This window comes from Onychomys torridus, chromosome 1 (assembly GCF_903995425.1).
Source record: "Onychomys torridus chromosome 1, mOncTor1.1, whole genome shotgun sequence".
NCBI classification, from domain to species: Eukaryota; Metazoa; Chordata; class Mammalia; order Rodentia; family Cricetidae; genus Onychomys; species Onychomys torridus.
In genome coordinates, this window is record NC_050443.1 from 68611501 (window position 1) to 68634953 (window position 23453).

At 40.9% G+C, this 23453-nt stretch overlaps 1 protein-coding gene across 2 annotated transcripts in view; it reads right to left on the minus strand.

Moving 5' to 3' along the window:
• Tmem135 (transmembrane protein 135) overlaps positions 1–23453 on the minus strand; it is a 200322-nt gene that overhangs the window by 170681 nt on the left and 6188 nt on the right. For both annotated transcript variants that reach the window (XM_036202441.1, XM_036202449.1), the window contains exons 2-3: positions 4695–4822; positions 2051–2143 (exon numbers count right to left, since the gene is read on the minus strand). In XM_036202441.1, the coding sequence (XP_036058334.1) occupies positions 2051–2143; positions 4695–4822 (221 nt within the window). The remainder of the gene's footprint in view (positions 1–2050; positions 2144–4694; positions 4823–23453) is intronic.

Genomic DNA, 23453 nt, shown 5'->3' on the forward strand with positions numbered 1-23453 from the left:
AAATAATACTAACAGCAGAGGCCCTTTTATTATTTTAGACTCACTGCAAAATAATTCCTTATCAAAAAAAGTAATACAAAGATAGAAGAATTTACAGAAAAGGACATTAATTAATCTACTATAAGCATAATCTACAGAATAACTTTCAGCAGTGATAAGGATATCCAAAGCCTTAAATACTAACAGCAACACACCTTAAATTAGAATAAACACATAATAAACATACAAAAATGTTGTGGGAAGATCTTTCTGTATGCTATGAACATGTGTTGCTCTAATTGGTTGATAAATAAAGCTGTTTTGGCCTATGGCAAGGAAGAATAAGGTTAGGTGGTACATTCAAACTGAAGATTAAGATGAAGAAGGGCAGAGTCAGAGGACAGCCATCCAGCCACGCAAGGAACAAGATGCCAGCAGACTGGTTATGCCACAGCTATGTGGCAATACATAGATTAATAGAAATGGGTTAATTTAAGATAGAAGAGCTAGCTAGCAAGAAGCCTGAGCCATAGACCAAACAGTTTGTAGTTAATATTAAGCCTCTGAGTGATTATTTTATAAAAACAGTTGCTGCCTGGGTGGGACCAGGTAGGACCAGGTGGGACTGAGAAACTTCAATCTACACAAAAGCAAGGAATAACTGTTAGTTTCCTTATGTGTGAGAACATTTGTGATTATTCAGGGAAAGTTTCAGACACAGGGTCCTAATGTCTACAGCATACTTCCACATGATAAGCACACACAGCCACATACACACACACATGCACTCACATGTAAATGAAGTAAAATTATAAACTGCTAACTGCTGACTCTGGAGGTTTCATGGGAATTCATGTCACCGGTTCCTGCTGAAATGGTCAGATAACTACAAAAATATAATCCTACTTAAATGCCAAAAGTCAATTGTGCCACAGTGATTAAAGGATGCTTCTAGAAAAAGGCCTGTCATTGTCTTCAGTCATGATGATGAGTTGTCCGTGCTCTAATAAACACTCTCCCACCCAAAAGGAAAAAACAAAAAACAAAAACAAGAAAAAAAAAACAGGTTTAAAGTTTCATGTGTGACTTTTGAACATGTTTTCAAAACTAATATTCACATTTTAAAAGTGATTCAAGATGCCATCAGCAGAATAACTCTATCATGAATTACACACACACAAAGTTATGCTTACCATGCACATAACTGTGGTGTTCTAATTATCTTCTCATATATTAACTAAATCATCTGACAGCATGATAGACTACATTACTCCCTTTTTTCAGAGAAAGAACAAGCCAGAGGAGATGCAGTTAGCAGCAGGGCCAGACTAGCAAGCCAGAGGTCGGCTCTCAAGTCCCCACCTGAGCTCTGTGCCATGCTGTCCTTGGAGGCAGAGTGAAAACCTGTTTTGATTCTCAGGCGTTACAACATCCACGAGGTCTCTGAGTTTAGCAATGCATGCAGTGACAAATTTGTTCTTATGAAAGGCCTGAACATCAGCTCTCACTGCCCTCTGACTCAACAACTTACATAATGTTCTACGGATGGTATGAATGAGTTCACATGGAAAATTGTATGTAAATAACAATAGAAAAAATTGTTCACAAGATTTCTTACAGAGGGCAAGTGCTATGAGAGTGTAGTCAGTGAGCCTTCAGTAGGGACCAGACCTAGACGGCAACAGAAAATGTATAACTTCCTTAGGTATGACGAAGGTGCTATACAGTGAAGGAAGTGGGCTGCCGCTGGAATTTGCATAAGCACGCTTTAATTAGGCTGTATCACAGAACCTTCTATTACCTAATTAAAAAGAAGCTGGTATTTCTGTTCACTATTTTATATTTACATTTCTTTATTTCTGTGTTGCATCTTTACAATATCCTTATATTTATCTTATAGACAATAAACATAATGTTCATGTAGAATTAATTTCAATCAAATAGCTGCATAACAGAAAAAATACCAGGGAAAGGTTTCTCATCCCTGTGTAATAATAAGTAATAAGCGAAAATCAAATCAAATTCTCTCAGGTAACTAATTCTATTAAACATGCAGACATGTAAAATGTACCTGCTTTTCCTCTCAATTAGAATGGCCACATAGGAGGCTGGTAGGGCAGCACCAAAGCCAGGAGTCCAGGAGTAGAATTTTCCAAGTATCTTCCTGAAATGCAAAATTAAAATTTTTGTATAAAATTCCCAGTTGGTTATTTCAGCCCTGACAAACAGAAGCTTCTCTTCTCCACCCACCTTTTACCCAAGAGTCCCACAGTACCCCAGATCCACCGAGTCCCAGACCAGATGCATTGTCCCTCTCTGCCAGCACTATGCGGCACTCACAGCAGGTCTGCAGAAAATGCCAGCTGTTTCTACAAGCACCACCAGTGTTCTTGTTGAGATGGTAGTTATGGATGCTGTTTGGCTTAGATTTGTTTGGTTTTGTGAGACAGACTTTTACTGTGTATTCCATAATGTCTTTTAGCTTACCATGGAGCCCAGGCTAGCCTCTGTCTCCTGCCTTCTCTCCTCAGTGTGGTGTGTACCTCCCACTGACTCACAAGTGGTATTTCAAAAGGGATTGCTTCTACATTTTACAACCCTTCATGTTTTCTTGCAGCACTTGCTGAAGTATTATATATTTTTTAGCTTTATGTGGATACTATTTCTTATTTATTAACATTAGTTATTCAAAGTAGGAATCTTCATAGTACTCAAAATTTTACAAATAGCTTAACTGATGATGTTTCCAAACAAATTTAGAGACATGAGAAATATATGTTTTTGAAAGAGGGGGTCTCACTTTGTAGTTCTGACTGGCCTGGAACTCACTTATGTAGTCCAGGCTGGCCTCAAACTCCTAAACCACCAGACTGCTAAGATAAAAGCCATGAGCCACTATACCTTGCTTTAGATATGTGATATGTTTTTCTTTCAAAACATGCTCCTAAGAAAAAGAGAACCAGCTTCTAAATGTAAGAAATGATCTGAACAAAACTGATCAGTAGCTGCACATATATATATATATATATATATATATATATATATATATAGAGAGAGAGAGAGAGAGAGAGAGAGAGAGAGAGATGTATACATATACACACATACGTGCACATATATATGTATATATATACATGTACATATGTATATATATAAAATATGGGGGAGTGTGGAGGGCAGGCAGAGAAAGACAAGGATCAAGAATCTGATGATCTTTTTCATTGAAGTCTGTTTTTTTTAACTGCCATGAACACTTAATGAGACATTAAAATCCTTTTGTCTGAAAGGCTGCAAGGAAGTTTCCCTTATAGCATCTACCAAGCTACTGAATATAAGCTCTAGAGGAAAGGGGACTTAGGAAGACAGCTCCAGGGAGAACACCGACATTATCTGTTAAATCCATTACTTCCAGTGTTCAGCCAGGCAGTCCACAGAACAGTGTGTGGCCATAGCAGCTTCCAGGGCAGTCAGTACCTGGGGTTCTAATGAGTTTTGGCACTGCAGAGACCACAGGCTCAAGCTCCTTACGCAGATGTCCAAGTCAATTTCAAGATACAATCTGCTCTGTAGCATGAAACTTTACTGGTTACTGCCTCCACTATGTAAAGCTTATAAATACTAGGGCTCCAAGAAAAAAAAATCTATAAGAGCCATTTGGAAATTATATACTTAATTCTAACTAAAATACACAAAACTACTTTAGACAACCCAAGGATGAGGATAACATGAAGTGACCTTTAACTTGACCAATATAAACGTTTGCTTCCAACAGCAGTGAGAAGTTGCTAAGAACAGCACTCAAAGGCTGGAAGAGAACAGTGTCAGTCAGACAGCAGGAAGCACAGGTATGGAATACAAGCATGAATCAGAACTCTCTCCAGCAGGAGGAGAGCCAGGAACTTACTCTTTGAGGCACAACCATGTGTCTTTTATGGCCCCAACTTTATATGACAGTTGCTTTGAATTTCTGGTCATTCCTGAATTCTGATGCTGATGAGAAATCCTGACCGACAATCTCAGAACTACAGTAGGCTTTAGAAAAGGAATGTTATATTGAAGTGTTTGGGCTGCATTATCAGGCCAGTAATTTGAAATTTACATCATGAGGCCAAGATCTAAGGCTCCTGTTTTGACAAATTTTCTTGGAGGTAAATGTTATTTCACAAATTAAACTAGAAAGAGAGTAACCTGATATTATAACAATTATGCAAATAGACCTTTGTTGCCCTAGGGTCTGAATGATAGACCCCATAGGCTCATATATTCCAATGTTTGACTGCCAGTTGTTGGGTGTTCAGGAGAGTGAGAAGGTATGGCCTCGTAGGAGGAGGTGTGTCACTGGGGTTGGGGATAATGGGGGTGGAAGAGGTAGGGGGAAGGCTCTGAGGTTTAAAAAGCCCACACCAGGCCAGTCTCCTCTCTTGCCTCTTTTTCCCACTGCCCCTCCCTCTTCCTCCTCTCCCTCTTCCCCAGCCACTTGTGGATCAGGATCCAGATGTGTACTCTCAGCTACTGCTCCAGTGCCATGGCTGCCAGCAGCCAAGCTCCCTGCCATATTCATCATAGACTTTCACCCTCTGAAACAACAGGAGCCCCAATGAAATGCCTTTGTAAGCTGCCTCAGTTGTGGTGTTTCTTCACAGCAATAGAACAGTAAGACAGTTTCCATTTCAATACAGCAAATTCATTAACATGCAGTGATGATTATGAGCGCCAACCTTAAAACACAGAAGAAAGTAATATACAAGGCCCCATTAGCGGTCAGGAAAGAGGCGGACTGGAGGATCTCAGGGAGCAGCTTGTACAGGTAATACTCCAGCTTCCGCTTCCGGAGAACAGCTGCAATCTGGAAAGAGAGGCTCTGTTATTTCAAACAATCACTTAGATTCACTCTTATGGGGAAGCTACTGAATAAAAGCATAGGCTAAAGACTAAAGTAAAAAACTCTGCCATTTTCCTAGCTCCTCTATATGAACAAAGTTTTAGAACAGGCGATGTTTGCATTCACTTAAGTTGAAAATATCGACAGCTTTCATCACGTGATGAGTCAGTTCCAAGACAGGCACATGATGTGTGAGCTTCAACGTAGGTACATGTAATAAAAACAAAAATGAGAATAAAAAAGTCATAATAAAAATAATTACAACATGATCATATGATGAGTCAACTCCAAGGTAGGTAGGTATGTATAAAGCAGTTTTCAAATGAAAAACATACTTTTGAAAAGAAAAGGTAACTTGCCATCCAAATAAAATGGCATGCCACAGCAAAGCTCCATTAGCCATTACCAGCCCAGCACCCTCAGAGCACCTCAGTGACTGATACCAAAAACACAGCAATGACTCGGGACTCAAACAACAGCTGTGAGGGATAGAGGAGAGGCATAAAAAAAGAAAGCATCAGACTAATGACTTCTGGCATTCTAGGGCCATAGGGGGAAAAATCAAGACATTAAAGATGGGCCAAGAAGCTGCCCCAGAGGATAAAGGCACTACACCCAAGCCTTGTGATCTGAGTTCCATCCCCAGAAGTCACGTGGCAGAAAGAGAAGCTACTCCTACAAACTGTCCTCTGTCGATGACACGGGAAAGCCCTAAATACTACAGACATTCAAAAATGAAAAACCTGTAAGTGATTCACCTTTTAATTTTAAGTTGAAAAATATTAACCTTTATGATTCAGCTCTTAATTTTAAATTGAAAATATATGTTTGTTTGTTTGGTTTGGTTCTGATAAACTTTGAATTTAAAAGGATGATTTCTAGATTATATTAAAACCACTAAAACCATGGAATAGTGAAATAATATAAAAATCAAAATATGAGTCTATTCTGAACACAACATTAATGTTATGGGGAATTAAGTAAAAACTAATCATACTATGCCCCTGATAAAGATCTAATTACAGAAAGTAGTGTGGAAACTCTAATGCACATGGAGGGTCACTGGAGTGGGGTGACACCGGCAGGCCAAAGGTTCGAGGAGGAGCAGAGCAGCTGAACTGTCAGGAGCAGTCCTCACTGGTGAGAGGGAATCTGGCCAGAGTTGTGAAACCTCACCAAAGGAATAAAGGTTAGAGCAGATTAGGGAATCAGAGAAGTGTAAGAAAGGAAAGCTGAAAGCCTCTTCTTCATCCCCTATCTTTCCGGAGATATCACTGACCAGCAAATCCAGTGGCCTCTTCTAGGATCTTATTGCACCCTTAAGGTCTCTGAAACTGACCATGTCTCCTACTGCAACTCAACAGCCATACATATAAAGAAAAACGAAAGAGATGGCCCAGTCCTACCTCCGGGGGGGGGGGGGGGGGTTAATAACAAATCATAATATGGCAGTGTGCTAATCCAGAGAAAGGTGCTGCTGCTGAAACTATGCACCGCCAGAGAACAAACAAGAGACTTGCCTTTAGTCAGCTTCTCTTCACTGTGTGACAAGACCACCGTGGTAAAGAGCCTGCCAGGAGAAAAGGGTTTGGTGCTCAGTTTTGAGGGTCCCTGCTCATGAGCTGGCTCTGGGCTTTTGTGTGTGGTAAGGCAATATATCAGAGTAGGAAGACATGGCAGCCAGAAATCGGGGGAGAGAAACAAAAAAGGACCACGGTTCCAATCCTCCCCAATGACCTAACTTCCTTCCACCGGCCCTGCCACTAAGGCTTCCTCCATTTTCCAATAGCACTGGAGTCAGGGAACTAAGCCACACACAGGTTGTTGGGGAGATTAAAAATCTACTGTACATGTCATGTTCATGATTAGATGTCCATTCCCCCTGATGTGAAATGCAGATCCAACACAATTCCTATCACACTGCTAAAGAGATCTCTGAGAATATATACAGACTGTTCTGTAATCTGCATAGAAAGCAAAGGAAAGAGAATCACTATATATAAGAATAAACAAAACGTAGAAAAAGGAGCTACTGAATCTGACTGTACACTATTGACAATGCAACAGAAAAACAGATGACTAGAACAATACAGAACCAAGAAGTTCCTCAAATACATCTAATTTTTGATAAAGGCACAAAAACAATTCCACAGAGGGAAGAAAGTCTTTTCAACAGACGTGGTGAAACTAGGGGCCGTCCACTAGTTAGAAAGAGAGGGGCAGAAGGAACAGTAACCTAGGTTTCACATTTTTGTGCAAAAAGTAATTCAAAATGGATCACAGACATCACATAATGTAGAAAACTACAAAACTTGTGGGAGAAATGGAGAAAACTTTAAGACAAAGAGGCAAAGCAAATTTTAGACGACACCAAAAGTAAAAGGGACATATACTGGACTTCACTTCTTGGTGAAAGACTTGTCAGGAGAACAACAGATATGCTGCAGAACAGGGAAAAAAATAGAAAGCCCACCTCTAATGAAAGACTAACATTTCATTATATTTCTATTTGTGTGTGTGTGCACATATGTAAAGTAATCTTAAATTCAACAATACAAACACAATCCAATTAGAATAAAGATAGGAAAAGACGTTCTCAGGACAGGATTTATAAATAGCAAATAAATGATTAGGAAAATGTTAATTAAAATTACAATGAACTATCATGATATAACCATCAGAATGGCTAAAATGAAACCCAGTGGCAGGACTGGGAGGATGGCTCTGAGAGTAAAGGGCTTTGCATGCAAACATGAGAGCCTGAGTTCAGATCCCAGCACCCACACAAAACAGGGGCAGCACTGTGTACCTGTCAACCTGGCTTTGAAAGGCAGAGACAGGTAGATCTCATAGGCTCCCCAACCAGCCAGTGAAGCTGAAATGAAGTGTTTCCAGTGCAATCAAAGGCACTGTCCCAAAAAAGGTGGAGAAGTGACAGAGGAACACACCCGACATGGACACTGACTCTAATGTGTACATCTTTCTCTCTCTCTCTCTCTCTCTCTCTCTCTCTCTCTCTCTCTCTCTCTCTCTCTCTCTCTCTCATGCACACTCACACTCACACCCACATGTGTCCACACCTTACAAAGGCATACAACACACAAGGACAAAAACAAAAGAACAAACGCCAGCAACAATTCAAACAACCTGCGCTCTCGTCTGTAATCTGCTGCTGGCTGAACTGTAATATGATAAAGACATGCTACAGGACACTTTGGCAGTTTGTTGAAAAACTAAGCAAACAACTGCCATACAAGCAGTGATTGCTCTCCTGGGTATTTATTTATCGCTAAGAAATAAAAAATCATGTTAACAAACAAGACACTTGTGTACAAATGTTTATAACAGCTTGGCTCATAATTGTCAAATTATGAAACCAGATGTTATTCAATAGGTGAGTGGTTTAACAAACTGAGATGTGTCTGTAGAATAGCTACCACCCAACAATTTTTAAAAGGCCCAAATCACAGTTCTCAGCCTTGGGGAGAAAAACTTCTTATTGCAGAGAGTAGTAGTTAATGCAGAGCTCATTAACTGCTCAAACTCCTGAGAATAAGCAACTATGAGCAGTCAGTCATGCTGAACACCCCTATATGTCAATCCCCTCTCCCCAAAAAGGTTCAAAAAACATCATGCAGGAGGGAACAGAAAAATATAAAAGCTGAGCACAGAGAAGCGTGCTGTCAAAGGCTGGCCTCTGGGCACAGCATGGCTGTCACACAAAGGCGCTCACAGCAGCTGTTGTTGGTAGCCTGCACAAGACCTCCACAAGATCAAGAACTTTACAAAGTCTATCCTGGAGGAAGAAGGGGCTGCTGATGCCCCACCCTTAGCTGAGGGGCTAATGGAAGGAATGGAGGATCATTTTTCCTTAGAGTTAGAGATGACCATTGGTTAGTTGCCCATGCTGCTGTGGATGACCTCACACACTATGCATATGAACAGCACTAACTGGGATTAGTAGGTTTAAAAAAAAAAAAACACATGAAGTTGACATGCAAGTGGGAGAGATGTTGTAGGGAGAAGGGGGGCTGGATGGAGGAGTGGGGATTATGCAAGATACACTGTACATGTGTGTTTTGGCAAGTTTTATGACTATTTGACACAACCTAGAATTATCTTAAAGGAGAAAACTTCAATAGGGAAAATGCCTTCTTTTTTTTTTTTTTTTCCTTTTTGGTTTTTCGAGACAGGTTTCTCTGTAGCTTTGCACCTTTTTCCTGGAACTCACTTGGTAGCCCAGGCTGGCCTCGAACTCACAGAGATCCACCTGCCTCTGCCTCCCGAGTGCTGGGATTAAAGGCATGTGCCACCAATGCCAGATGGAAAATGCCTTCTTAATATCTGTCTGTAAGGCATTTTCTTAATTAGTGACTGATGGAGGAGGGCCCAGCCCATTGTGGGTGGAGCCATCCCTGGGCTGGTGGCCCTGGCTTCTGTAAGAAAGCAGGCTGAGCAAGACATGGAGAGCAAGCCAGTAAGCAGCACCCTTCCATGACCTCTGCATCAGCTCCTGCCTCTAGGCTCCTGCTCTGTTTGAGTTCCTACCTGACTTCCTTCAGTGACAGAGTATGATGTGCAATTTTAAGCCAAATAATCCCTTTCCTCTCTATCTTGCGTTTGGCCATGTTTCAACATAGCAAGAGTAACCCTAACTAAGAAAACGTATATGAAATTTTCAAAACAAATTTTAAAAGGAAAAAAGACATAAAACAGTACTATGAAACAGCCTATGCTAAGGTAAAAAGGCAAAGTCAAAGGATCACACATTGTACACTTCCACACTTGTATAACACTGTTGTGATGACAGGTGTAGAAATGAAGAATAAATTACTGGCTGGTGGAAACTAAAGGGAGAAAGATGAGGAAGATAGAAGCTATAAAAAGCCAGAGGCAAAGATGCTTGCCCTGACAAAATTTCTCTATGTCTTTTTCTTAATGTATAATAGTGTTTTGTCCATCCATAATCTGCACCACACGCATGTAGTGCCCTTGGAGGCCAGAAGGGGAAGTCCAGTGCCCCAGAAATAGCATTATAGATGGTTGAGAGCCACCATGCATGTGCTAAGAATTGAACCCAGGTCTTCAGGAAGAGCAGGAAGTGCACTTAGCACTGAACCAAGTCTCCAGCCCCTATTCTGTGTCTTTGTGTCTATGTCTCTATCCACATTTGTGTATAGTCTATGCATGTGTACATTCCCGTGTGCCTCTGGGAGCCTTGATCTGTCTACCTCGTTTTGTGAGTCTCTCATTGAACCTGGAATCACAGATTCTACTACATTAGTTGGCTAGTGACCCAGAGTCCTCCTGTCTCTGTCTCCCAGTCACCAGGATTACAAGCACAAAGCTCCATGCACAGCAGTTTATATGAATGGTAACAATCCAAACTCAGGTCCTCCTCCTGCTTTGCTGCTTTTTTTTTTTTGTCCTCCCACTCATGAACTAAGCCCTTTACCAAGCGAGCCATTTCCCAGCTTAAATTCTGTCTTGACTGCATCAATGGCAGTACTTTACTGCAACCTTGTTGTACTGTCTGGCAAAAGGATACCATTGGAAGAAACTGGATAAAAAAAAAATTCACGGGATCACTATTATTTCTTCCAGCTGTATCTGAATCTTTTACCTCAAAAAGGAGTTCATTTTGTTTTCAAAAGTGTATTCTAAAAGCCCCACACACTTCAGACTGCCATCGGAGAAGTACCCCATGAAACATACACACCAAAATCATGAAAATGAAAAGACCATACAGAGTGCTGGTGGGACTGGGGCACAAAAGAAGTCCTCACACATTGCTGGTTTACTGGAAAACTGGTACAGCTCCTGTGGTACGGACTACATCTAATCATATATCTACCATTAGGAGTCAGGGCATACTCCTGAGTGTATGCCCAGAATACACAATGTTTCTTTCCACCACCAAAAAACCATTCTCCAGCATCTGCAATCAACCACAAATACCAGGACAATCTAAATGTCTACTAAGAGGAAAGTAGAGAAATTTGACATTTGTATAATAACTGGTAAAAGCAAACTATGGAGTCTGTTGAAATAAAGGGAAAACCTGACACAATGCTCAAGAAATCAGGACTTTCTTGTCACTGTACTGTTATCCAGCACGTACAGCCAGGGTTTACAAGTACCTGAGAAACTGACACTCTGAGCAGTCTATGGCCAGGAGAAGCCTGGAGTCCAGGCAGAGTGATCACACAAGTGTTCCAGCATGCAACATAACATTCTCATTCTCCATGCACACAGAGTGCTACAGTGTGAACAGCTTAAAACCCTGCCTAAGCAAAGAATAAACCAGCAATTGGCTGGCTTTGAAGTCATTTTCAAAACTCTCATACTCAGATGTGATGTCATCAAACAACTTCAGAAGCATCACTTCTTATCTCAAAGACCTTTCACTGTTCATATGCTCTGACCGAATAATTTTATGCTAACTCCTTGTGAATGTTTCAGTTTTCATATAAAAGTTTAGCTGAAAACAAGGTATATCATAAAATTATGGCTAAACTATATATATAAATATTTATATTTATGTAATATTGTTTTAGAAGATTAATGATATCTAAAAATAGGACATATAAAAGGAAAAAAGATTGTAAAACAATATGGGACAAAAAAATATGAAAAATACTAAAATGCAATGCATTGCTATCACTAAATGGTGTATAAATTGCTAATTTTCTTCTTTTGCCATCATATATTCCAGGCATTCTATATAAAATGTGTTATAATTTATAATAACAGGGTGAGGACTTAGTACGAGAAAGTAACAGTTACTAATTATTAAAAATATGACTAGGAAATAGCAATAACCGCAAAGATATAATACAAAACAATCACATTTGATTTTTAATCTCCACTCTAGAACAATTTCTATGGAGGATCCTTGTTTACATGTTTAAAGTCCAATTTCCTCACTCCTTAAAAAAAGAGGGGAAGGGGCTAGAGCAATGGCTCAAAGGTTAAGACTATTTGCTGCTCCTGCAGAAGACCCAAATTTGGTTCTCAGGGCCCACAATGCCAACTCACAACTATCTGTGACTCCAGTTCTGGAGGACCTAACTCCCTCATCTGGCCTCCAGTGGCATTGCACACATGTTGTATACATCCATACAGGCAAAACACATAAAATGAAATTTTTTTTTAAAAAATTTTTTTTGTTTTGTTTTTCAAGACAGGGTTTCTCTGTGTAGTTTTGGTGCCTGTCCTGGATCATGCTCTGTAGATCAGGCTGGCCTCAAACTCACAGGGATTGCCTGCCTCTGCCTCCCGAGTGCTGGGATTAAAGGCATGTGCTACCACAGCCCGGCAAAATAAAAATCTTTCTAAAAATATAAATCGATCAATAATGAAGAGGCTAAATTAAATATCACAGTGAGCTCCTTTTTCCCCTTAAAAAAAAAACTGTGGTGTTTTTTAAATAAATGATCCTGGAAATATCAGGTATCAGCAGATATAGATACAATTAACAAAATTCTCACACTATACACAAAAAGTGCTCTGAGATGGACCTCAGACCTAAATTCCATAAAATATTGAAACATAAGCAAACACCTTTGTGACCATGACAAGCATGTGTCAAGGAACAGTGGCAGCATGAGTGAACTCATGAGGGGCCGATGTAGACCAAGCCAACCAACACAAAGTGTCCTCGGAGAGACAAACTTATGAGGCTAGGTAGCAGTGCCTAGTGCTCGGCCCCTTGAGGTATTGGCTCTATAGACACATCCCCTCCATGGGCTCTAACTCCTTACCTACAATACTAGCATCACTTAACATCCATCAAGGTCATATGCACTTCATATTCATATTTACGCATTCATATTCCCCTGTTGTTCATTTGTGATTACCCATAAGATTAGCGCCATATATTTTCCATAGCAATAGTATGCCAGCACTGACACTGTAGCCATTGACCATGGACATGACAAATCTAATTGGCTCTCAAAGGGCTAACCATAGCCTTAGCCTGATTAGTACCAAGCTGTAAATTAGCCTTCACTTTTATCCAAGAGGTTGGTCACTAATCTCTTCTAGATAACTCCATTTCTAGATGTAACAAATCTAGTTTCTCTGAAAAATATAATAGTTTACAGTAACAGATTTTATGCTGTATCTCCTCTTAGAGTAATCACTAGTAAATAAGGATTTTTTTTTTTTTTTTTTTTAAGAAAGATCTCCCAACAATTCAACATTACTGACATCTAGGGCCAATCAGATGTTTTAGAGCTACCCTGTGCATCATAAGATTGTACTCTCCCTGCCCCACTCCTTCCTAGTGGGACAAGATGCCAACAGCATCCCCTTGTCTTGAGAACCAAAACAGTCTGCAGACATGCCAAATATCTCTTAGGAGGTAAAACTGCCCCTTATTGAGAACAGCAGCTTTAAGGAAAATGGCAAATGCACCTTGTATATTATTACTACAGTGTCTTAAATGTTCTCTGAAGATAGAGGTTTGATCCCCAGCCTGTGGCATATTTGCGGGGCATGGAAACATTAAGAGATAATAACCAGTCAAAGCATTAGGCCACTGAGTTATGCTTTTGAGTGGAACAGAGGATACAGTCTCCTCTCTGCTTCTTATTGCCATCAGATGAGACCATGTCTTCTGACACACACAACCACCATGAATGTATTTGCTGCCCAATTAGAGGCTGAAAATCAACAGAGCCAAGCCAGCCATGCACTGAAACCAATCCATGAAACAAAACAAGTGTTTCCTCTTCTCACACTGATTGACCTAGGCATTCTGTTATAGTGATACAAAACTAATATACAAAACTGTCACCAAAAGTAGGGTTGGAACTGTGTCCATGCCTAGACAATGTGGACAGAGCCATGGAATTGGTTTGTTGAAAGAATATGAGAAAAGAATTAGAAGGTATAGGTGAGAAAATGCATAGAATGCTGTAAGCAAGGAATGGTAGGTAGGTGCTTCTATGGGACACAGAGAAACAACACACTGAGAGAAATACAGAAAGTAAAGGCTGTGCAGATGAAGTTTCAGATAGGAGTGAAGATTCCACTAGAAATAACTACATGCCAACCTTATGACACCATAACAAAAAAGAAAAAAAAGAAAAGCAAGAAGTGCCTGCATTGTGTGCATGCCCAAGACTCTGTGAGAACTGAGTTTAGAGGTGATTCCACGGCAGCACAGTAGCACGGATAATGCTGGCTTGGGTTAGCCAGACTTTCATCAAGAGCTGGGAACAGAAAACAAAAGAGAAAGATTTGAAAACTCTCAGCCTGGGGGTGGGGGGGGGGGGGGGGGGGGGGAGGTGAAGGAGGTTAAAGGTGCTGCCAGACGGGTGCAATTGCTAAGGAGACTGAAAACACTAAGACAAGTAGAAGCTGGAGAGATGGCTCAGCAGGTAAGGCCACCGGCTGCTCTTCCAGAGGACCCAGGTTCAATTTCCAGCATCCTTTTGGCAGCTCACAATGGTCTGTAACCCTATTTTGAGAGCATCTGACACCATGTACCCTCTGGCCTCCACAGGTACAGCACACACATGGCGCACAGACACACATGAAGGCCAAACACTATACACATAATAAAAGTAAATCTTCTTTTTTACATTTTTTTTTCTAAAGAAGTAAAGTACTTTGCACCTGGGAAAATAGAATGAGAATACCTTGAGAACATCTCAGAAATAAGCAGGACACCACCCACGCCATCACAGGCTCAAAGGTGGACATGTATAAGTCTGTTTCAAGGACTTTTAGTTGAGAAGGAACCCCAGTGCACCATGATTGAATGCAAAGCCAACTGTGGGTCAAGAACAAATGGGCACGGGTAGAGCTTGGGCCATCAAGCAGACCATGGTGTTGTCCAAAGGCTTCAAACAAAGCTTCAGAGGAAAGCCTGGGAAGCCAGACAGCCAGAACTACAATCATCACTCAGACAGAGTTCTGTGGAGCAATGTGTGAAGCCAAGGCTGCAATGGAAGCTCCAGAAGATGGAGTACCTGGAACATAGCATATCTGCCAAGAAAAGCTGCACAGGGCATGCAAAGATGGCCTCAGAGAGCAGCCAAATGGACTGCAGGAAGGGTGAAGCTACCCAAGCCCTAGAGAGGCTCCATTCCGCCTATCCAGAGGCCCAAAAGCAATAGGATCATGTGACCATGACGTAAGAGCCCTAAAACTGTTATAATAATCATTGTTCCTTGCAAATTAGCTAACCGGGACAGACATCAGATGCCAGATACAGAGCTAAGATGTAAAGTTCACCGTGCCGGCATCTAGTCTTGCTTTGATCTAATCCATGCTTTTTATTCCTGAATACCTCCCTTTTGGAGTAAGAATGTTTACTCTGTGTATCTTGAAAGCAGACAATCTTGTTTTTCACACCTCTGTAGAGGTCCATAGCTGATGCCTGGAGCCTCAGAGCAAACTTTGGACTTGAGACTTTTTAGTAATCACGGGACAGTTAAGACTGAAGGAATTCTTAGAGTCAGCCCAAATACGTTTTGCTCTGTGAGAAGAACATAAGCCTTTGGGTGCCAGATCAGAATGAAATAGTGTGGGACTTAAATGTCCCTCCAAAGATCCACACATTTTGTCCCTAGCTGAATACCCTACAGGGACGTAGAAGAGCCTTTCACAGATATACATGGTCTTGTTGACCAAAATGGCTTCTGCAGCACATAACTATATTTTCAGGCCACATTTGACTGAATCCCAAACATAGATCCACTGATAAAGAAGGCTAAGTATAACACACACACACACACACACACACACACACACACACACACACACCACAAAATTCTGCCCTTTAAAAGACACAATGCATCTGAATTGATTCCAACATCCAATTTCTGTAAGGTTAAGATTACAAGCTATAAAAGCTAAATTTAAATGTGTCAAAAGAAAATGACAAACCAAGTACCACATATATTTACACATTTTCTTACAGTTTTCAAAGACTTCCCCTATAGTTTTTTACAAGTGTCCCACAGAAAGTTATGATATAGTGAAGGTATATAGGTGGAAATCACACTATCACAGAGGAAAAAGAAAAAAATTAAAACAAACCAACCCTCAGATCATATAACTCACAGCCAATGCACCACACTGCACAGCCTCATCAGATAAAGGCAACCAGTTTATTATGAATAGCCAAAGGAGGGCCAAAGAGATGGCTCAGCAGTACTCACCACCAAGCTTCATGACCCAAGTTCAATACCATGAATAGACAGGGTGAAAGAAAAGAACCAATTCCCAAAAGTTCTCCTCTATCCTTCACACAAACGCCATGGCACGCGCACGCGCGCGAGCACACACACACACACACATACACACACACACACGCAGGCATACATGCACATACACACTAAATATATGTAATAAAAATAAATAAAACTTAAACTAAAAACTAGGGCAACTCATTAACAGTGTGTGAGGGAAGATCTTCAAAGTTTCCCCTAACTTTCTGCTATACAAGAAAATCATTCATCAAGCTGTAATGGAGACCATTAAACCTCTCATTAAACTGGCTCACCTCTCATGTCCTCCCTGTCCTCTGCTTTCAAATTTATATAGAAGGTAAGGGAAACTTTAAAGGTGTCCTGGAAACATGCTTAAGATACAGTGTTGAGACAAATATGGTAAGAATAAGATTCAGGGCAAGCCCTGCACCCATCACCCTCACAATAAGTAGCTAATGTTCCTGCACTGAGGGCCAACCTTGACAAGACAGCAATGTCACTTCAGCTTTTACCAGGCAGCACGCTATGCACGACTGCAACTTTAACCCAAACCTGGAGACTGACGTCCCGACCCATATGACCTTCTAATAATAGTCTAATAATGCCCCTCGCAATAAAGACCTTAACTCAGAGGAGAAACAGAAGGTATCTGTATGTTAGTCCTGTTTGTCCAGTGAGAACATCGAGAATAACAATGGAATGAATGAACTGAACCCTCAAAGTGGATGCACGCAGTCTAAGGAGTTCACAGGCAAGTGGAATGAATGGAAGAAATCACAGAGATTCACAGATGCAAGTCTTGACTCAAAAGAACCACCAATTTGTTTGCTGACGTGGGGATGTAGCTCAGCAGTAGAGTGCTTGCTTTACATACCTGGGGTCCTGAGTTCAATCCCAGTACACTCAATAAATAGAAAGATGGAAGGTAGGCAGATAGAGAGATGTTTGGATGGAGTCTAGTCATCAGTCCATAGTAGCTAGTAGATACAACATCTTTAACTGCTTTTAAACAAGGTAACAGAATACTTACACAAACCAGGAAGGGAAAAAAAAATAATAACCATGAAAGTTAATCATGAGTGAGTGAAAAAAGAGCAAGAGCAGAAAAAAAAGAACATTTTAAAAGGTACTTGGGGGCAAGCACTATGACTCCGCGGCTGAAGTGCTTGCCACACAAGCATGGTGCTCGGCATTTGGATCCCTCCAACCCATGTAAATCTGCATGCAGCAGTGAACATCTGCAACCCCAGCACTCCTATGGCAAGATGGCTGGAGGACACAGGTGATGCCTCAGCAGCTCATGACAGCATGGTCTATAAGGGGAAGAATGGGGGACACTGACTCAAACAATGTGGAAGGCAAGAATTGAAATCCAAAGTTACCCTGGTAATCTCTAACCTTCATGTGACTTGTAAAAAGCATGTGCCCACACTCACACACAAGAACATGCATACACACACACACACACACACACACACACACACACTTTAAAACAGCTTACGTCTTAGTAAGTATTTTGCCTAAAAACTCAATTTACATCTTAGGGAATAGTATGGAGAAACAGAAGTTATACAAAGTGGTTTTGCTAACATTTATTTGTAACTAAAACTATCTGCTAGAATTTAAAATGTAGATCTGAGACGGGAGCTTTCAGTTCTCAAAACCTTTAACTGGTCTAAGGTAACATTTTCTTCCTGTTTTGCCTTCAATTGTAAAAAGATATGAAATTTGAAGGGAAAAAAATCAAATTTTGGCCAGGGTATTAGACATAGGAAATTGCCCAATAACTCCAAAAGGTAACGATCCATTATTCGTCTCCATTTCCTTGTGCTGGAGTTTATTCCTGTGGCTAAACATTAAGTCCCACATATATTCTCCCAGGGTAGTCATATGATCACTAGGTCATTTCCCTGAGAAAGGCCTTCTAGCCCTGCAAAGTAGAACATGGTAAAAACCTAGCAACATGCCATACATCACCTAACAACATTTATTCCAATGAAACAATTCTGTCATGTTTTGTAGCTGCCCCCTTCAACTATAATCCCCACATTCCCTCCAATCCTGACTTACTGTAGAGAGAAGGATTGAGAAGTGAATTGAGAGTGAAAGAGGCAGGGTGAGAGGAAGTGAGGACTCTGGGCAAATAGGTACACTAGGCTCCCCAGGCTGTGAATACGGCCATGGGCACCTGAAGAAATCCACACTGCCCTGATTGACTCACTGTCTCCTGTGCAGGAGCATTTGGGGGCTGCAGGATTGAAAAAAAAAAAAAAAAAAGTAGAGGTCTGATTATTCAAAACAATCTGTACCTAATGACACCGCCAGGGATGCTGGGTATAAAAGCAGCCTGATGAGCACAAAGTCACTGGGCAGCTTAAGTGTGGACTTAGTCCCTGGATTCCAGATGGGTCCCACTACCAAAATGGACTTTTCTTTTCAAATTAGATTATTTTTGAGGAATATGAACTTTTTCAGGTAAACCACTCTTACTTAGTTGAAGAGCATTTCCTAGTGACCACACAAATGGAAATATTGGCATTGAAAACACTCAGGATTTGACGGCCTAAGATTCTTTTAATCAAATAAATACCTGCTTTATTGAGAGTATGCTGGACCCAAAACATAAGCAGTGACAGCGCATCATCATTCAGAATGTGGATTATACCTGTTTATTTCATCCCTGACCTATGGGGCAGCTAAGGGTAAACTGCAGGCCAGCTCCACTCCACAGCCGGTAAGGGAAAGGGTGGATTCAGAAAGTGTTTACTGCAATAGCAGGCCCTCAACTCTCAACCAGAAGTGATATGTTGGCAGTTGTACTTTGCACTCAATGGGCCAAACAAAGAATAACAAGAAGTCACATAAGAAAACAAGGTGAAGGGCCTCAAACAGGCATGTTAATAAATACACTCATCATCTAAATGAAAAAAAAAAAAACACCAAACACCTTGCTCCATCTCCAAATAAATAGTAACAAAGTAAGAAAAGGTATGGATTACTTAATGAGGAGCCAGAGATAAAATAAGCCTCTCTCACTTATACCCCGAAATGAGACCTCAAGCAAAGTCAATTTATGACAACTCCATGATCTCTTAAGGTCAGATAAGCAAGACAGATGTTTTTCAGCAGTTTGAATTATTTAACGACTTCAGGGATCCTTGATTAGTTTTGTTTTAAATTTTTTAAGAACCTATTATAGCCAGGTGTGATGACACACACCTTTCATCCGAGCACTCCAGAGACAAACATGGGTTTCTGTGAGTTCAAAGCCAGTGTGAGCTATACAATAAGTTCTAGGCCAGGCAGGGTCTTACTCTGCTCTTACTCTTTATAAAAACTGGGCTAAGCCAGTGCCTTTAAAAATTCCATCCAGCCAGGAGGCAGTGGAGCATGCCTTTAATCCCAGCAGAGCCAAGTGGATCTCTGTGAGTTCGAGGCCAGCCTAGTCTACAGAGTGAGATCCAGGACAGGGACCAAAACTACATGGAGAAACCCTGTCTTAAAAAACAAAAAACAACTCCATCCATATCACTGATTTCTTCATAGTTGTTTTCGGGCCTTTTGCAAAAAAAAAACTAGATACTCAATAAATAGTTTTTTATTCCTAGGAATCCCAATTCTTAGTTAAATATTTACTAAAGGCCTAAAGATAATGACTCCATCATAGGCAGGCTTATGAGATTATAACAGATTTGTTAGATTTTACGGTTCAAGTAAATATTGAATAAGCATTTCACACTCTGCAAAGACCTATACATCTAAAAGAGTGAAAATGCATGTTTTAAAGTATTCCTTCCCAAAGTGCAAAAGAGTGTATGGGTTTGACTTGGCAAAGGGGATAGCTAGCATACTGGTCAGGAGGTCCTGAAGGAAGCTGCCTATGAAAAAGGTAATTAAAAAAGGTTAATGGACAACTTGTCCTTCCTAGGGAATATAACTAAGTACTGAACACCACAGGATTCATACTCCAACTGTGCAAGTGAGCACTGTAAAATACCACAGCAGAATGCACCACTATTCTTTCCTTCATTTTTGTCTGGGACTTACAATGGTCTCTGTGTGTACAGGTGGTGAGGAACTCCAGTTACCTTAAAGATGAAGTAATAGCTAACATCCAAAATACAAAATAAACTTTCTCTTTAACATTATGTATATGCATGTGTCTGTGTGTGGTTATGTACATATGAGTACGGGTGCCTGAGAAGGCCAGAAGGTGGCACTGGACCTTGGAGCTGGAGTTACAAGTGGTTGTGAGCCACCAGATGTGGATGCCGGAATCTGAACTTGAGTCCTCTGGAGCAGTAGGTGCCCTCAGCTGCTGGGCCATCTCTCCAACCCTACAATATGATTTCTAAATGTCTATTTTAATATATTTTGTTAGTAAAAGTGATGAAATACATAGGAATATTAAATATTACAAGTGAACTTTTGAGTGAGCATCAATCTGTTCACAAATTGTAAAAATACAAAGCATGGTATGAGACTGAGTAAAATAGGTAATAGTAGCCAGTGAGGGAGAGGGGTCAGGATAAGATAAAAAGAAAAAGAACAGAAAGGAAGAGCTTCAGAAATCCCCCAAATGGATGAGAGTCAGTTGAAGAATGGAGAAAAAGAGGGATGCTGCCTGAAAAGAAGCAGCCTGACCGCAGCTCCAGCCACCAGGAGAAGCTGAATCACCATCCAAAAGGAAATCCACGCAGCTCCAGGGAAAAGAGCTGCAGGGCCCCGCCCACAGGGCAGGCCCACAGGAAACACATCTCAAACCCAGTCTTGGTGAGATGGCTGCAGAGTCAGAAGTGAATGAGCATTCCCTTAGCTAAGCGGTATGGGACCAAGTGCCACCTTGGAGGGAATCAATTGTTTAAAACTGAGTTACTCTGGGGCCCTGACAACTGGACCAATCTGGGTATGCTGAATTTAACCTACCACACTCAGTGAGGCAAGTCTGGGGAGACAGGTGTAGACAGCAAGAGAACTGGATGCTGACAAGCCAAACAGTGTTGGCAGCCACAGGACTGGCCCAGGTGGTGGAGTGTATAAGGAAAATTATATTAGCCCACTCATGCTTAGAGCCTGGAATAGAGCTGCTCACCTTACTCTAGAGTTACTCAAGAACAGTAATCCTCAACCTTCCTGGTACTGTGACCCTTTAATACAGTTCCTCAAGCTGTGGTGAACCCCAAACATAAAGTTATTTAGTTGCTACTGCTTAACTGTAATTTTGCTACTGTTACAAATTGTAATGTAAAAATCTGACATGCAGGGTATCTGATATGTGACCCACAAAGAGGTCATGACCCACAAGTTGAAAACCATTGCTCTCGAATATAAGAGCCTGGAGACTGAGGTCTGGTAGTCTATCAACCTCTGGTTCAAGGTAACTGCTGTGTGGCTCACTGCTGTGGAACTGGGGAAATCTGAAGGTCCAGCAGAGAGATCAATGCATAATGAATGAGTTTTGAAGGTGTGTAACCAGGACTGCCTGTACAGATTTCGATGTGATGGTTGCTTCCCTGATTCCCTACACAATTCCAAACAATCCCACCTAGAACACTGGCCCTGCTGAAGCATCTCAGCAGGCTGGAAGAGCCTGCTCAGCCCACAGACTGCAAGGCTCAGTGTGGCCAGGAGAAGCTCCTGGTAGACAAAGGGAAGAGTACTCCCGGTGGCTAGCAGGAACTACTCAATAAAGTCTTGTTAGTTAAGATCCCACAAGTTCAACTGACACAAGTCTGCCCCTGACTACACTCAGCAGCCCTCAACACTGAAGGATCCAGAAGGGAACACTCTCCAATTAACAGGCCATCCTTTCTTGGAGGGGGGTCCCATGTGCTCTCCCTTTTTCCCCAATATAATATTAACATGCATAAAAAAGACAGCTTTTATGCTATTATTTTTATTCTCCTTCATAAAGCTATATAATTGTATTAACATTTTCCAATTATTAAACAATTTTTTCTTTCTTTTCTTCTTGGGGGGCTGTTTTACCTCTTTTCTATTATGCATTTAGTAATATTTTGAAATTAGGCTTAGTCTGGTGGGATTTGAGGTATTTTTCATTGTTATAATTTTAGCTTTGATGCTTATGTTTTTATACCCCTTCTTACACTAATGTAAAATTGGTTAGGAATGTTCTCATAATTAGGGAATCTTTTTCCTGTTTTTTTTTTTTTTCCAATCTCTTGCTCTTTTCCTTTTCTGCACAATAATTTCTCCTCTTACTTCTTGCTTACAAAATCTCTATTCCCCGCTCCCTGAATTTACCTGATCCACTCACTATTTCCACATTCACCCCAAATACGTTTTACCTGCATCACCCAGCATTTCCTTTTTACAGTCACTGGCGACACACTAGTGTGCTAATTGAGTTGAAGTCTATTTCTGTATCTTGTGTGATCTGGAGTCCCTGCCTCTGTGACAGTTTGCCTTCTCCTCTCTCGATAGCACAGGAGCAGTCTGCATGGTAAGAAGACCTCAAGTGAGACAGGAAGAGATGCCCAAACCAGCAAGCACAAACAACACAGGGATGCAGGCACGAGAACACAAGGCTACAGTATTCCTCACCAAGGTCACACTTTCCCAGCTGCTGCATTCAATAACACTGAAGAAAGTCAAAGGCCAGATGAAGTTCTCAAATGTCTGCTAGTAAAAATGGAAACTGACCTCAAACAGAAGACAGGATGGCAAAAGAATGAAGAAGTCAAGTGAGTACTTAGAAAGGAATCAGGCAAGTGATACAGAGGAGAAAGCCGGAAAAGTGGTTGAGAAAACCAGCAGTACAGAAGGAAAGTCAGAAACATGGAAAAGGAAATTGAGAGGTTTAAAGGATATATAAATTTTGGAAATAAAAATTCAATGAATCACTAAAACAATGGGTAGCATCACCAATAAACTCAACAAAGCATCAATAATACTACTAGCAATAACAATGACCAAGTACTCTGAGATAAAATCAACACACCAAACCTAAGAATCCTAAACGGTAAGAGAGAGAAATAAAAATTGACAGCATACAGAATCTACTCCATGGCTAGTACAATAGTTCCCAAATCTAAAGAAACAATAGGTACAAAAACAGAAGAGGTACCTAGAACCCTAAATACACATGACAAGAAAAGAACCCCTCAACAAGAGATTATAATCAACAAGTCAAAAGTACAAGGAGAGCCAGGCGGTAGTGGCACACACCTTCAATCCCAGCACTCAGAAGGCAGAGCTTGGCACATTTCTATGAGTTTGAGGACAGCCTGGTCTACAAAACTAGATCCAGGACAGGCACCAAAACTACACAGAGAAACCCTGTCTTCAAAAGCCAAAAAAAAGTACAAGGAAACACTATTAAAGCTGTATGGGATGGACACCAGCTCACA